Source organism: Mesoplodon mirus, assembly GCF_964341445.2.
Source record: "Mesoplodon mirus genome assembly, chromosome: 3".
Classification (NCBI taxonomy): domain Eukaryota; kingdom Metazoa; phylum Chordata; class Mammalia; order Artiodactyla; family Ziphiidae; genus Mesoplodon; species Mesoplodon mirus.
This window is the reverse complement of record NC_138978.1, coordinates 70,772,386-70,788,455: the sequence shown is the minus strand read 5'-3', so window position 1 is coordinate 70,788,455 and position 16,070 is coordinate 70,772,386. Positions and strand designations below refer to the sequence as shown.

Below are 16,070 nucleotides of genomic sequence, written 5' to 3'. Positions count from 1 at the left end.
GCAGTATACATCTGTTGAATTCTCAAAGCTTTTGTTTTACTGAAAGTTTATTTCATGTTCATCCTTGAAAGATTTTTTCACTTGGCAGATTTTCCCTAGAATTCTAGGTTAACAGTTGTTTTCTTTCTGTACTTTAAAGATGTCTTTCCATTGTCTTCTTGTCTCCATAGTTGCTGACAGCACATCTTCAGTCATTCTTACCTTTGTTCCTCTGTAGCAGGGGTCAATACACTTTTTCTTAAAGGACCAGATAGTAAATAGTTTAGGTTTGTGGGTCATCTGGTCTTCTTTACAACTACTGAACTTTGGTGTAGTGTGAAAGCAGCAATAGACAATATGTAAATGAATGAGTGTGGCTGTGTTCTCATAAAACTTTATTTGTAAAATCATGTGACTGGCTCATCTGCTGTAGTTTGTTGAACTCTGCTCTGTAAGGACAAATCTCTTTTTATCTGACCTCTTTTAAGGTGTTCTCTCTATCACTGTTTTTCAGCGTTTTGATTATGATGTTCCTTTGTGTGGCTTTCTCTATGTTTCTTATGTTGGTGTTGACCTTTGTGGATTCGGTGGTTTATAGTTTTTATGAAATCTGGAAAAAATGTCACTCATTGTTAGTTTTACATACTTTTGTCCCTCCCTACTTAGGACTCCAGTTGCATGAATGTGATCTTGCTTAATATTATGCCCACAATAGACATATCTTAGGCTCTGTTTATTCTTTTCTCTTTCTGTCCTTCATTTTGAGTACTTCTATTGCTATCTTAATAATTCTCTGTTAATTCTTCTGTAGTGTCTAATCTACTGTTAATTTCATCCAGTGTATCTTTCATTTTATATATATTTTTCATCTCTAGAAATCCTATAATGGGTCTTACTTAAATATTATATTTCTCTCCTCATATGTTCATGTTTTCCTTTGCATCCAATTTATAATAGCTGTCCTAAGATCCCTGTCTACTAAATCCATCATCTTTTTCATTTATGTGTCTATTTCAATTGATTAATTTTTCTCTTGTCTTTGGCTGATATTTTCCTCCTTCCCATGTCTTTTTTAAAAATTGGATGCTAGCTATTTTAATTTTTTGTTGTTGTTGGCTGTTGCATTTTTGATTTTTGTTTTATTCAGGTAGCGAGTGTTGGATTTTGTTCTAGGATCAGATTGATTCTGCTAAGGATTGCTTTTAAGTTGTTTTAGGCAGGTCCAGAGTAGTCTTTTTTGGGGGGTTGGAGATAGCCCCACTGTCTCTGATTTATTCTGATTTAGCCCCACTATAAGCTGGGACAGGGTGCTCTGCATATTATGAGTATTGGGAATTGTTTGGCCTGTTGTTTTTGGTGTGTTGTTTTGTTTTTCTGTACAATCTTCTTGTTATATGTGCACAGATTAGAACTCTGCCACAGATTTAAGGAAATCCCTCTGCAGTTCTCTGGAGCTCTCTGTGGAGCCCACTCTTCTCCAATAGTCTACCCTGAAAATTCTAGCCAACAGAACCTCCCTGAATTCTAATCTGTGTCTCTTCAACTCTTCAATACTGCCTGACTCCGTTGGGGTTTCTGTCCTTGTGCTGCAGCTTGGAAATGGCCTCCAGGCAATAAGCTTGGGCAATTGAAAGACTCATCTTATTTGTCTCCATTCTTCCAAGGATCAGAAAACTGCTGCAAATTGTCCAGTATCTGAAAACCATTGTTTCTTACTTTTTGAATGATTATCTAGTTGTTTAGAATGGCAGATAATTCCTATAGCATTTAATCCTACATAGGCAGAAGCAAAACCCTGATTACCTCTTAACAGACACAGATAGACACTATTGATAAATGAAACTTTATTATGTATTTGTGGGAACAGTGGGTTAATTCTCTTAGTTAAGAACTAAAAAGTAGATTCATTTATTTCAAACTTCAAATTGTTTTACACATTTTTAAATGAATATTTTTTTAACTTCTCACTAGGGAGTCTTGAAAGAGACTGTATCGTTATTTGATTAATGCAGTTCTTATTTTTTTCCTTAAGTCATAAAACCAAGATGTAAATTGGTACTTAATATTGATATTTGAATATTTTACATTTCTTATTTTCAAGAAGAAAATAATATATAACTAAGACAAATTGATTATTGTATTCAAAGTTTATGAGACCTTGATAAGGTTCAGAAATCGATAAGGTATCACAAACAGATCAAAATGCAGCAGAATCACACCTGTAAATTAACTATAGTGTAAGATATAAACCAAATATCATCAGTGCCCTGAGAAGAAGAAAGTAATTCTTACCAAAATATGAGAACAGGCTTCACCTGGAGGTGATATTTGAGCAAGGTCTTAGAGAATAAATAGGTATGAAAGAGTAGGAGGAATTAGTCTAGAATATTTCATTCTCTTTTATTTTTTTTTAAACATATAAAGTTAATATCCTAATAAGATTTTCCACTCAAGGAACAGTTATCAGATGTAATAAATAGTTTCATTTCAAGATTTGTTTGTTAATTAGTTTTCTATAGGTGTGTAACAAATTTAGAAATTTAAAAGCATTTATTATCTCACAGTTTCCGTGGCTCAGGAGTCCAGGCACAGCTTAGCTTAATCCTGTGCTCAGGGTCTAACAAGGCTTCAATCAAGGTGTTAACCAGGACTGCAGTCTCATCTGAGGCTCAGAATTTTCTTCCAAGTGTACTGATCATTGTCAGAATTCAGCTTTTCATGTCATAGAACTGACTGTGAAGCAGGTCCTCAGCTCCTAGAGATTGCATGCCATTCCCTGTCTGTGGTCCATTCCACAGCATGGCTGTGTGATTCTTAAAGACCAACAGGAGGGCCTCCCTGGTGGCGCAGTGGTTGAGAGTCCGCCTGCCGATGCAGGGGATACGGGTTCGTGCCCCGGTCTGGGAGGATCCCATATGCCGCGGAGCGGCTGGGCCCGTGAGCCACGGCCGCTGGGCCTGCGCATCCGGAGCCTGTGCTCCGCAACGGGAGAGGCCACAACAGTGAGAGGCCCGCGTACGGAAAAAAAAAAAAAAAAAAAAAAAAAAAAAAAAAAAAAAAGACCAACAGGAGAGCATCTCAGCTACTTCTAATATATCTGTCTCTCTCTCTCTCTCTCTCTTTTTAAAATTTATTTATTTTTGGCTGCATTGGGTCTTCGTTGCTGCATGTGGACTGTCTCTAGTTGTGGCGAGCGGGGGCTGCTCTTCATTGCGGTGCGCAGGCTTCTCATTGCGGTGGCTTCTCTTGTTGCAGACCACGGGCTGTAGGTGCCCAGGCTTCAGTAGTTGTGCCACGTGTGCTTAGTAGTTGTGGCTCACGGGCTCCAGAGCGCAGGCTCAGCAGTTGTGGCGCACGGGCTTAGTTGCTCCGCAGTACGTGGGATCTTCCCAGACCAGGCCTGAACCCGTGTCCCCTGCATTGGCAGGTGGATTCTTAACCACTGCGTCACCAAAGAAGTCCCTATCTGCCTCTCTTGACTTATGTCTCTGATATCTAGACCCTCTTTTAAAGGGCTCACCTGATTGGGTCAGCTCCTTCCCCCAGGATAATCTCCTTTTTGATTAACTGAAAGTCACTGATTTAGGGACCTTAATAACATCTGTATAATCCCTTTGTCTTTGCTATATAATGTAACCTAGTCAAAGGAGTGATACCCCATCATATTCACAAGTCCTGTCCACTCTCAAAGGGAAGGAATTATACAGGATATGTACACCAGGGAGAGGGAATCTTGGGGGCTGTCTTAGAATTCTGCTGACCACAGTTTGATTTATACTATTAGTATACTTTGAAGACTACAAGTTATATTTTATAGAGAGGATGTGGATAGACTGGAAATACTAATAAACTACAACTGATCAAATAGTTGAAAACAAATAAATTATTTTCTAAAGTAATTGTCACCTCAGTAGATTGGTTTTTTTTGTTCTTTCCTTAAATAATTTAACTGATCTGATACGCTCATTATATTTTAAGAAGAGAATCTCATTGAAACCTTGTAAAATTTCCATTTGCTTCCCAATAAACATGTACAATTTTTTAAATCCTCAGTTTTTTCTTTTTACATAATTTTAATACTTAGATCTATTCTCTGTTAATTATTTTGAAGTTCTATGGTAGTGTTCTCCTAGCAACATGAAAGGGGAGACCGAACACTGTTCACAATTGGCAGTGTAGTGTTGCTAAGCTACCTGTCTTTTTAATTTGAAATATTAGGCATTTCAATAATAGGTAGCCCTTAAGCTTTTAAGTGTTTGCTCATGACACATTACAGTGTTTTATGTATACTTTTCACCTCTGTATTATAGCTATTATTGTGAAAGTTTAAGAAACAAAGAAGAGTGTATTTAATAGCAGTCAGTAGAGTACCTTAACTACATAAAATTAGTCATTTTATGAGAAGCTCTAATATGGACACAAATGAAATTATAAGCTATACTTTAATATGAACTTACCTCAAATGCAGCTGTACTACAAAATACAGTAATTATACCAACATTTTATTTGATTTTAAGTAAAATCATTGTAGAATGCCTAAAATATTACCTATAGTTGTTTTAAAACTGGCAGTATTGTTATTCTCTAGGAATATCATTAAATACATACTGAAAAAGCATTTTATTATATTATGTTGCTGTCATGCTATTCACATTACTTTTTCTTAAAGTAGGATATCAAGTACTAAACGGTATCATTGCAGAACATCTCCTAATTTGTAAAAGATGAATATATGAAGATTCTTCTAGGTGTACTCTTTTAATAAAAGTTTTTCCTCTATATTCCCCTTACCCCATAAAAATAAAGAAATACATGTCCATTGTAGAAAATATCTTCAAAAGTATAGATAAGTATAGAGAAGAGTTTGAAACTACCTCTAATCCTCCTTCCCCCAGAGAAACATTATTCAGACTTTAGCATATTTTCTTTCTTTGAATATTGTTATAGAAATAAAGATCATATTTCATACTCAATTTGCATCTTTTATTTTCTTATTATTACAGTATAAGCATCTTTACAAATCATTAAAATTGAAAACATTTTTGATGACTAATTATGTGGATGTACAGTATTTCTCATTATATGGTTTCCTGTTTTTATTATGTAAATAACAGTGATAAGAAAATCTTTGTGCAAAACCTTTGTCAGCATTTCTGAATTCCTTACTATAGATCCTAGCTAGGACTGTAACAGATTCTAGGAATGAAAAAATATGAACATTTTAAAGACTTCTGAACATGTAAATAGATTACTTTCCCTGAAAAGTTGACCATCCTTATTAACATTTACTAGTTTAGTTTTAAAAAGAGGAAGAAATAGTTAATATATTACTTTTAACTTGTTTTTATGATCAAAAAATTGCATTTTTTCAAGTGTTTATTAGCCATCTGTAATTATTATTTTGTGAGAATTTCCATTTCCCTGTAACATTTGTTGATATATCCATGCGTCTTTTCTTACTGATTTTTGGGAGATCTTCAAGTACTGAATTTATTCCCCTTTCTGTCATATTTTCCCATGTATTTGCCTTTTAATTTGATTTATACACTTTGTAAAATACAGATCTTTCAAAAAGTTCTTTTAAAAATCTCTCCACCTTTTCATTTCCATTTATTGCTTTTAGACTTATAAATCCCTTTACTGTGTAGATTCTCCTACATTTGATCTCCTTTTACCATATTCACCTGTGGGTGGTTGCTGGGTAAACTCCCAGAGGCATCTCATTGTCTCAAATCCCAGCATGCAACTGGACATTCACAGAGTGAACCTCCCGGCCCTGATGCTTGCTATTCCCAAACTGCATCGTTTCTTGCATCAGGGTTTCCTAAGCGCCAGGGGGTTTGGCAGTGAACAAAGCAGATGCAGATCTCCTTCTTTCACCTTCCTCCTGCTAACTAGGCTGGAGCATCGCTCTTTTCCCACTGCCTGGCTTTTCTCATAACTGTGACTTTGCTCCATGTGCCACTGTTTGGGTGTTGTCTCCTCCTCTCCATCAACTCAGCTATGACACCTTGTTCAAGGGCCAGCTCATCCAAGAAGTCCTTCCTGAGTAGCCACCCACCTGATAGTCCCTTAGCTTGCAGGCCCTTTGACTCATGTGTTCTGCTCTCCACAATGAGCTCCTTTGTAACTGCTCTCCACTGGTACCATTAAAGTAGCTACCACTGTGATGGATCCCTGGGTGCCAGTTTACAAAAGTAATTTAAAAATTTTTTTTACATCTAGTATTTTTACATCTAATTCTTAACCATGTGAAGTGTATTTTGATTTATAGTGTTGGGTTAGAAACAAAACTGATTTTTTTTTTTTAATGTTAAGCCATTGTTAGAGCACCAGTAAGAATATTTCCTTGCCCATTGATTTGTGATAGTTCTTTTATAATATACCAAATTCGTGGATACTGGGCTGATTGCCAACTCTCTGTTCTGTTCATTTTCTATTTTGCATCAGAACAGCATTATAGATTCGCTTTATCATATCCTTTTTGATATTTGGGACTGTTTACCCTTCTATAGAGTAATACAGATTTTTACCATACATCTTGTGCTCTGGGTATTCCTGGATATTTCATGTGTTTTACTGCTATTGTGAATGAAGTTTTTTTCTATTCTGTTTTCCGATTCATTTTTTGTTGGTGTTTTTTTTTTGCGGTACGCGGGCCTCTCACTGTTGTGGCCTCTCCCGTTGAGCACAGGCTCCGGATGCACAGGCTCAGCAGCCATGGCTCACGGGCCCAGCCGCTCCACGGCATGTGGGATCTTCCCAGACCGGGGCACAAACCCGTGTCCCCTGCATCGGCAGGCGGACTCTCAACCACTGCGCCACCAGGGAAGCCCCCGATTCATTTTTACTGGCACATTGGAAGGGTATTTTTTTTTATATTTATCTTAAATCTGAACTCTTTATTCTCAATAATTCTGAGTTGATTTGTAGAGTTTGTATCTAATTATAAAATCGGCAAATATGAAAATTTACTTCTTCCACGAAGTTATATCTGGATTGGCTGAAATTAGAGTGATATTAACTAAAAATATTAATAGTGGGTATTTTTGTTACAAAAAAAACCAGTGGTCAACTTTCTATTGAAAATAAAATTATAGTTAAAAACAAATCATCTTTAGTTATTCTAGGTTAGATTAGTTGCTTTGCAAATTTACCATGTGTAAGATACATCAAGACTCTGGGAGGTATTCATTTCTCTAGCAGAGGGTTGGGTTGGGGGGCAACATCTGATTAATACTAATTGCTAACTAACTTCAAAAGGAAAGGAACTGGACTTGAGATAGAGATTTCAGGGACGTACCTGGTGGTGCAGTGGTTAGGAATCTGCCTGCCAATGCAGGGGACACAGGTTCGAGCCCTGGTCTGGGAAGATACCACATGCCGCGGAGCAACTAAGCCCGTGCGCCACAACTACTGAGCCTGCGCTCTAGAGTCTGCGAGGCACAACTACTGAGCCCATGCTCCACAGCTACTGAAACCTGCATGCCTGGAGCCCGTGCTCCACAACAAGTGAAGCCACCGCAATGAGAAGCCTGCGCACCTCAAGGAAGAGTAGCCCCCACTCGCCGCAACTAGAGAAAGCGTGCACACAGCAATGAAGACCCAACGCAGCCAAAAATAAATTTAAAATAAATTAAAAAATAAATAAAACGGTAAAAAAAAAAGAGATTGTAGTTTGGAGGGGGAAGGCTAGAGAGAAGTGAGGTGAGTTAGCCTCTAGATTCCCCCACTTTGTCTCCTCAGGAGCAATTCCTAGCATGGTGGCAAGTGGAGTCAGCCTCTTTCCAAGAAGACTACAAGAGAGAGCTAGAAGTGAGCATAACTGCAGCTCCCTTAAAGTGAGGGATGGGTAGCAAAGAACATTCACAAAATTTACCTCTAGAAGACACTATAGCGTGACTTCTTCAGAGTCTGGCTATACATACTGTTCAGGTGTGACAGGTGTTTGTTGAAGTCATTACTTTGTGAAATTTAGCCCAGATGAGTGAATGGGGCTGGATTTCTTATTCTAGGAGGACCCAAGGGGATTATCTTGACAGACCTCCCTCACTTCAACCAAGTTCATGGTCAACAAGGAGTTGCTTATCTGCCCTTCATACTGTTTTTATATATACCATTGTTGCAGAAACCTGAAGCTACAAGTATGTAGATGGAAACTTTATTTTCTTATGATAATAAAGGATCAGGGTTTTTCCTTCTATATTGATTGTCACCTCAGTGGATGTATTCCATAGCTTTTGATGGATAACAAACTACTCCAAAACTTAGTAGCTTAGAGCATCAACCATTTATTTGGCTCATAATTCTGAAGGTTGGTGATTTAGGCTGAGTTTAGCTGGGCAATTCTATTCTTAGCTGGGCTCCCTCATGAGTCTGTGGTCAACCTTGGGGTGGTTAGGCGATTCTGCTTCTGGAAGTTGGCTAGTTGCTGACTGGAAGACTTGAGTTCTTCTCCGTATGGTGTCTGTACCTCCAGAATCCTTGCCTAGGTTTTTTCTCATGGTGGTAGCAGAGGTCTAAGAGAGAGCAGAAGCAGGCAAAGAAAGCCTCTTGAGGCTAGCATTGGAATTAGGACACTGTTGCTTTTGTTCCGTTCTGTTGGCCAGAAGAAGTCACAAGGCCAGCTGATTCACAGAAGAAGGACATAGAGTCTACCTGTTGATGAGAGCTGCCATAAAGCAACATATTCCAAAGGGTATGGACACAGGGAAGTATGGGAAATTGGGACCATTTTTTTTGCCATCAGTCTACCACAGTTTGGTGAATGAAGGACTCAGAGATGTGCTTCAGACACTATCTTTATCGTCAATATAGATTTTAATTTTGCTGTTACAAATTGTATCAGTGCCCTTTTTATCTCAACCTATTGTCCTTGTATCTTGTATTATTTTTCTCTTATACTATTCATTTGGTTTTGGCTTCTTGTGCATTTTTATTCAAGTCCATGTCAAATAAAATTTTTCTAAAATTATCTTTTTGTTCTTTATTAAATCTATTCAGAGATATGTTCTCTGTGTCTTCAGGATATTTCTTCTTCATGTGTGGGAGTATTTTTACTCATGGACCTCACCATGTTTTTTTCCCTTTTTCTTAGAGTTCTGTTAGTATTTGCCAACAGAGCATGTGGACGTTTCTCACTATCTACTTAGATTTGAATGCCTTTTCAGATCCTCATCTGAAGAATAGTTGTTAGATATTCCCCAGTGACTGGCAGCCAGTCATCAAATGTGGTTTTGCTAAACTAAACTAGGATCATCTGCTACCATGCTATGTATGCCTGGTTTTGGGACAGTTTAAAAAGGTGACGTATGTGGAAAAACCATATTTCTTAACATATGTTATTAAAAGAATTTTTCCTGTATTTTCCCTTCTTTGTAGAGATTTTCATTTGGATATTGAGCCTTCTTAGATGCAGTAAACCATTCTTTTTTTTTTTTTTTTTTTGCGGTACGCGGGTGTCTCACTGTTGTGGCCTCTCCCATTGCGGAGCACAGGCTCCGGACGCGCAGGCTCAGCAGCCATGGCTCACGGGCCTAGCCGCTCTGCAGCACGTGGGATCTTCCCGGACCGGGGCGTGAACCCGTGTCCTCTGCATCGGCAGGCGGACTCTCAACCACTGCGCCACCAGGGAAGCCCAGTAAACCATTCTTAGATGCAGTAAACCCTACCTTCTGACATGCTCTTTACTAGGAATTGTACTTAAATGGATGTAGGAAGAAGTGTGCCACTGGTCAGTTGGGAATGAGTTGCACTACTTTGGCTGCCTCATAAAGCCATCCTCTACTACGGCAACACTGTTTCTCTTAAACAGCAGGCAGAAAAAGGGAGAGAACTAAAGTCCCTTTCTCAGCTGACAGAATTACTGTATTTCACAGAGCAAAGCAATCCTTTGTACCCTGTGTACTATTCAGAAAACTGGGCCACCATTAATTTGTTTCTAGACCTGGTTTCTGGACTTACAGACAGTGAAATTGAGGGTTCTTATCAGAGGTTAAATTAATTTTGGTAGAGTGAACTCTTGTCTCTTTCTGTGCCTTTTTCTGTGCCTTTCCTGAGAAGATGGCAGAAGCTGCACTGGCAGGGTTCTACGTGGATGCCATGCTAAGCTAAGAGTCCAAACTGTAATTAATCATTCATTTTCCATTTTTTGTTAATCAAATATATGTAATGAATATCCAATAAAAAATATAGCAACCGCAAATAATAGTTTTTTAAAGGGTGAGGTTTGCTACTTTTGTTAGCTTGTACAGTGTTGTAATATGAATAAATACATCACTCCATAATAATTTTGGAGTAATAACATATATTTCCTAGTCCTCCATTATTGCTTTCAAAGTTTGCTGTTGGCAAACCACAGCTCTAGCACTTTGCTTTTCTCTCTTGTCCTCTCCTGGGCATCGGTGGTCTAAATGTGGGACATGTTTGGCTAAAGAATCAGGAAGCAATGCCTCCAGAATTCTCTGAAACAGTTTTTGGAATAACACATCTTCTAAAGAAGCTATAGTTGTCTTATCTCTGGCAACTGTTTCTGGCTGCTAAGTTTAAGACGTAATGGTATGAACTACCAATGTTTGACTAGTAGAAAATAAACAGGACAAAAACTGAGCAATAGTTAATCATGTTTAGTTCACTCACTTGTTTTTTCATGTCACATGTTTGTGATACTTACATTACCTATCTTTAATATAACTACGTTTTATATTGATTATTATAGATTTTCCACTGGAAGTAAGATTTTTCACAATGTTGCACAACGTTCCAAGAGCTTATAAACCATCTGAAATGGTTTGAGAACCACTGAGCTTATCATCTTGTAAGATACTAGAGGGAAGGTACTTTTGTCATCATCATCATCACACATGATCAGAAGCCATTGTAGACTTGAGTAGAAAGTAACATGAGGAAACATTGGGCTTAATCCTTGAGGTGTTTGGGGAGTTTTCTGGAATGAGTGGTGGAGGGTGAGAGTAGACATGGCAGTGAGAGTGGAATGTAACCACTGTAAACAACATTGTCAGTTCAGTTCATATTAAGCATTTGATTAAAAACTCCTAAAACTCTAGCATTATTGATCCAGATGAAAATATTAAGGTGGATTTCTCTTCTGTTAGTTTGATAAGTTAATTTTGAATTGATGAAAGTTATATAAATTAAAATTTTAAAAATCATATTTTTTTTCAAACATTGTTCCTCATAACTGGCAAACACAAATGAAAGTCATCTAAAAAGTACTTTGAGTTTCATATTATTACTTTTCTAGGTAGGAACGTGTAATTATAGGATACGTTTTCAAAACTACATCATTGCAGTAACTATGCATTTATTCATTCCTAGGAGTATGTGTTACTATGCCCTAATTTTACAGATTCAGAAATTCAGAGTGGAGTAGTGGCTTGGCAGGCTTTAAGCTTTAAAACTAAACTTTGAATCCAAGGCAGTTGATGCTAAATCCCATGCTCTTTGAACCACACCACAACATGCCTTGGTTTGTAAATTATTTATTTAATTTCTTAAATAACAAAAGTAATATATGCTCAAGGCAAACAATACCTAAATGCATACATTATATATGGCAAATATATATTATACAGATATATATTTGTATTTTGGAAAGATGTGTCTAGCAGCACTATGGTTGACAGATGGAAAATAGGGAACCTTGGAGGAAGAGAAACTAGTTAGGAAACTATTTCAGTAATCCTGACAAGAAATGATAACAGCCTCCCTCCTTCCCTCCTTCCTTCCTTTCCATGTGATGATCTGAGGATTGAGTGAAGAGCATTAGGTGTCCTGGTTATGTAGGGGAAAAACCAAAGTATAAGATGTGGAAACCTCTAAGAGATTTATGAGCCTTTCTGGGATCTAGTTTACATGGTGACTAAAGCAAATTTCAGATTACAGTTTCTTTTCACTTTAGTCTATTCTAAAATAGGATTCTTATAACTATCCTTACAATCTTGGCTAGTAATTCAGGAAGTAGAACTCATAAAGAGATCGTAGTCACGGACCTTCAGTTTCAGGATCATAATGTAGCTGTTGAAATGACATCTAAATGGGGAAGACTGGTCTGCCTTTCTTTGCTGGGCAAAGAAACACACAAGACACTTGGCTGGATGTTGAAGGGTAAGGAGTGGAAAAGGGCATGTAAAATGGACTCAGCCAGACCTTGTCCCTGGAAGTTTGCAGGGAGATAAATGATAAAGGTAACTATAATAGTAGATAGGAGTAAAAGTAGAAGGGGCTACAGATTCAAAGAAAAGAATTTATCATCCAGGAAAATCTGGAGGAGTTGGCATTTGAGTTAGTGAGCCTTTTTTTTTTTTTTTTTTTTTTTTTTGCGGTACGCGGGTCTCTCACCGTTGCGGCCTCTCCCGTTGCGGAGCACAGGCTCCGGACGCACAAGCTCAGCGGCCATGGCTCACGGGCCCAGCCGCTCCGCGGCATGTGGGATCCTCCCGGACCGGGGCACGAACCCGCGTCCCCTGCATCAGCAGGCGGACTCTCAACCACTGCACCACCAGGGAAACTCTTGAGTTAGTGAGCTTTGAATAGGAAGAATAGAATAAGGAGCATTCTACCTCAAGGGAGTAATATGACCAAACTCACTGGCCCCCCCAAATATTTGTTGAATATCTGAATAAATGGAATCAGGTAGCATTGTTTTTCCACCAATTTACTCGGTATAATATAGTGTCTCCTATATGCCAGGCACTGTGGCAGGTAGGTGCTAGGACTATAACAAGATGACCCTCATAGAGAGTCATCCTCTAATAGGAGAGACAAGTAAAACAAACTAATGACTATAAATTCAAACTGAAAAAGGACTGTTAGGCTACTGAATAACTTGGGTGAAAAGAGATATTGGATAGGGTAGTCAAGGAAGGCCCCTTTGAGGGAACAAAATGTCATTTGAAACTGATCTTTGTAAGAACCACTTTGAGTTATTTACCCTGTTTCAAGTCTTTACCATTGTTGCTATCCAAATACAGTCCTCCAGGACTGGTTCCAGGACCCCTGCAGATACCAAAGTCCGTGGATGCTCAAGTCCCTTATATAGAATGGTGTAGTGTTCACATATAGCCTAAGACGTCCTCCCTAGACACTTTAAATCATCTCTAGATTACTTATAATACCTAATACAGTGTAAGCGCTATGTAAATAGTTGTAAATATAATGTAAATCCTGTGTAAATAGTTTCTGGTGTGTGTCAAATTTAAAATTGCTTTTTGGAGCTTTCTGGAATTTTTTTTCCCCAATATTTTCATTCCACATTTGGTTGAATCTGTGTGTGGAACCTGCAGATAGGGAAGGCTGACAGTACATTTAATTTGTCTAAATTACTCCCCCTGAAAGTACAACCTGTGAATTTCCTATTTTCCATCAGTATTTATTTTATCTATTGTTGACTTATTTACCTGTTGTTAAATTTATAATGTCATCCTTGTTTTGCAGAAACCAAAGCTGAAAGATTGGCATCCTCCTGGGGGTTTTATTCTGGGATTGTGGGCACTCATTATCATGGTTTTCTTCAAAACTTATGGAATCAAGCATATGAAGTTCATTTTCTAGATGTGATGATATATGAAGAACACTACATGGAAGACTACAACCTTGGATAAAAGTTCATGTCAATATATTTTTTAAAATACCTTGCTCTTGTGTGATTTGGCAGAAAGTATAAGGAAGCTAAATTTGAAAGAACTGTTGGTTTTATAACTCAAAAATAATTGTTAATGCAAGTGCTAAATGACACTAAATATATTTCAGTTTTTCATTTTGTATTATTAAAATATTGGGACAAAGAGATCAGAATATACTCACTGACTCTTTATGAAAATAAGAATTTCCCCTTGTTTTATCCCCTTTTCATTTGGAAAAGAAAAAAATGTGAAGACATTAAATTCTCACTAGCAAGGGTAACTTTTGTTAGTATTTTTGTATATGTTCTCCCAGTCTTTTTCATACTTTTTTCTAAAATAGAGAGCATATAGAACATACCATTTTATAACCTTACTTGTCATTTCGCAGTATGTTGTCAACCCTTTCCCTCTCCTTGGATATTCTTCCAGAAAACATGAATGGCTGCACACTATCCATTTTATGAATGTACAGTAATTTATTTAATATTCTTCTATAATTAGACCACTTACTTTGTTCCCCAAATTTTCTTTTGGTTCATTCTTTAATGTGTTAATATTTTGTCAGCTATTCTTAGAATTCTGCAGCTAAAATGATAAGTAGATATGAATAATCAGTTTCTTAATCTGTGGTACTGACAGTCTCCAGGACCTTATTTACTGTCAGTTTATCTGGAAAATTTAAGATCTTGGGGAATTTCACATACTGATTGCTCAAGAGACACAAACCTAATCATTTTTCATTTCTAAGCATTCTGTGACCCTCTAGAATTGATCACCTCCTCTTCTGTTTCCACGCTGAAAGAGATGTTGTTTCATTCTGTTTAAGGTAAACCTTGCCCACTGGCTGGATCTACACTTTTTCTGGGACAATCCCATAAAACGGATGGACTGTAGGAAAAATTCATGCTTGTGGCCCTGTCTTCGTGTCTGACTGATGTATCACATAAGGCAGTAAGCTCTTTTCTGGTCTCTGACAATATGCAAGAGCTTATATCCCCATCACTGATTTTTTTCATCTTGCCAGCCATCTTCGTATCTATCTCGTAACTGGAAATGGTATTGAGATTGTGCTTTGCTGTCAGCCCCAGATATTGTTTTTTCACATATAAGTGGTAAAAAAAAAGTGAAAGTTGAGTATTCATGTCCCATGGGATACTTTTTTGTATTTTATCTGTTTTATCCAGGAACTTCATGTTAATCTTTATTCACTGTGAAGATATGTTTTGTAATTGTAGGAAACATTCAGAAGACAACCCTTCCTCTACAATAAAACCTCTTAAAATTAATAGTCCTTAGACTCTGTTTTCCTTTTAGCACTTAAAATATTACCCTTTAATTATATGCAAAATGGTCATGCTTTTCACAGGCAAGGGATTAACTGTGTTATCTCTCAGATTAGAACAAATGACATTGAGGCTTTTTGCCAGCTCTGAATCTTCATTTTAATTGATCTTTTTATTGCTGCACTAGATAAATGAAGAAGGACAATTTTTATCTGATTATATGGAGAAGCATCTTTTTGTACATAGAAAGGGGGAAAAACTTAAATTCGAATAGCTGGATTGCAGTAGTGCTAAGAGACAAAAAAAGGTTGACCATGTAAACACTTACATAAGGTCATGGACACTCTGGTGGCCAGGAGCTACTTAGAGTAGTAAAGGAAATATGATTGTTCTTGAGCCAAAGTCATTTAGTTTGAGTATAATGAAACATACCCTGATGGTAAAGACTACCGGAAAGTAAAAGGATTCCTCTTCAGAGATTGTAGAAGGTGCCCTTCTTAGTTAAAACCAAACTGGGAAAAGTAATACTGGGTATAATATACAGTATTAATTTTATTCCAGACAAATTTCAAAGGGCAATTATTTCTTTCTGTTTCATTATTGAATTTTCATAATATAGTTAAAGCAAAAAGCTTTAAATATGTTAAATGTTTAGCTCATAACCATAATCTTTTTACATAAAGTATATTCTGCCTTCAGTAATAAGTAAATCCTCTGCATATGTTAAGTGGGTAATATCGTAAGTATAATTAAATGGCCCAGACTTTAAATGATAACATAAAAGCACATCCTTAAATATATTTTCCTTGAGTCACAAAGAGCTGAACAACTGAAAGGTGTTTTCCTTTTGCCTTTCTCACAGTGTTATCGTGAGGATCAGATGAGCTAATGATATGACTACACACTTTGGAAATTGTGAATATTTGGTGGTGTTATTTTTCTTTTTTCTGCCTAGGAAGATACCAGTGGGGAAGTTAATGGTGCCAGGGTCCCACTTATTTACCTTTCTAAGCTGCTCAGTGTGATTCCCATTCTCTTCAGTATTCTTTTTCTCCTCCCCTGCAGTGTCTCCTATATTCCTTGTCCCTTGAGGGAAACAAGGAATATAGATAAATGGATCCCAGCAGACATGTCCTGACCTTTTGGGGGAGGGACAGGGCATACT

General features: G+C 37.4%; 1 protein-coding gene across 3 annotated transcripts in view; it reads left to right on the top strand.

Moving 5' to 3' along the window:
- The window catches only part of PIGK (phosphatidylinositol glycan anchor biosynthesis class K), a 140,692-nt gene extending 125,784 nt beyond the window's left edge, over window positions 1–14,908 (top strand). For 2 of the 3 annotated variants that reach the window (XM_082612772.1, XM_082612773.1), the window contains exon 11: window positions 12,003–12,191. In XM_082612772.1, coding sequence (XP_082468898.1) covers window positions 12,003–12,176 — 174 coding nt within the window. In that variant the 3' untranslated portion in view covers window positions 12,177–12,191. Of the gene's footprint in view, window positions 1–12,002; window positions 12,192–13,434 lie in introns of those variants that run through there. The other variant, XM_082612774.1, reaches the window with a different exon arrangement.
- The last annotated feature ends 1,162 nt before the right edge of the window (window positions 14,909–16,070 follow it).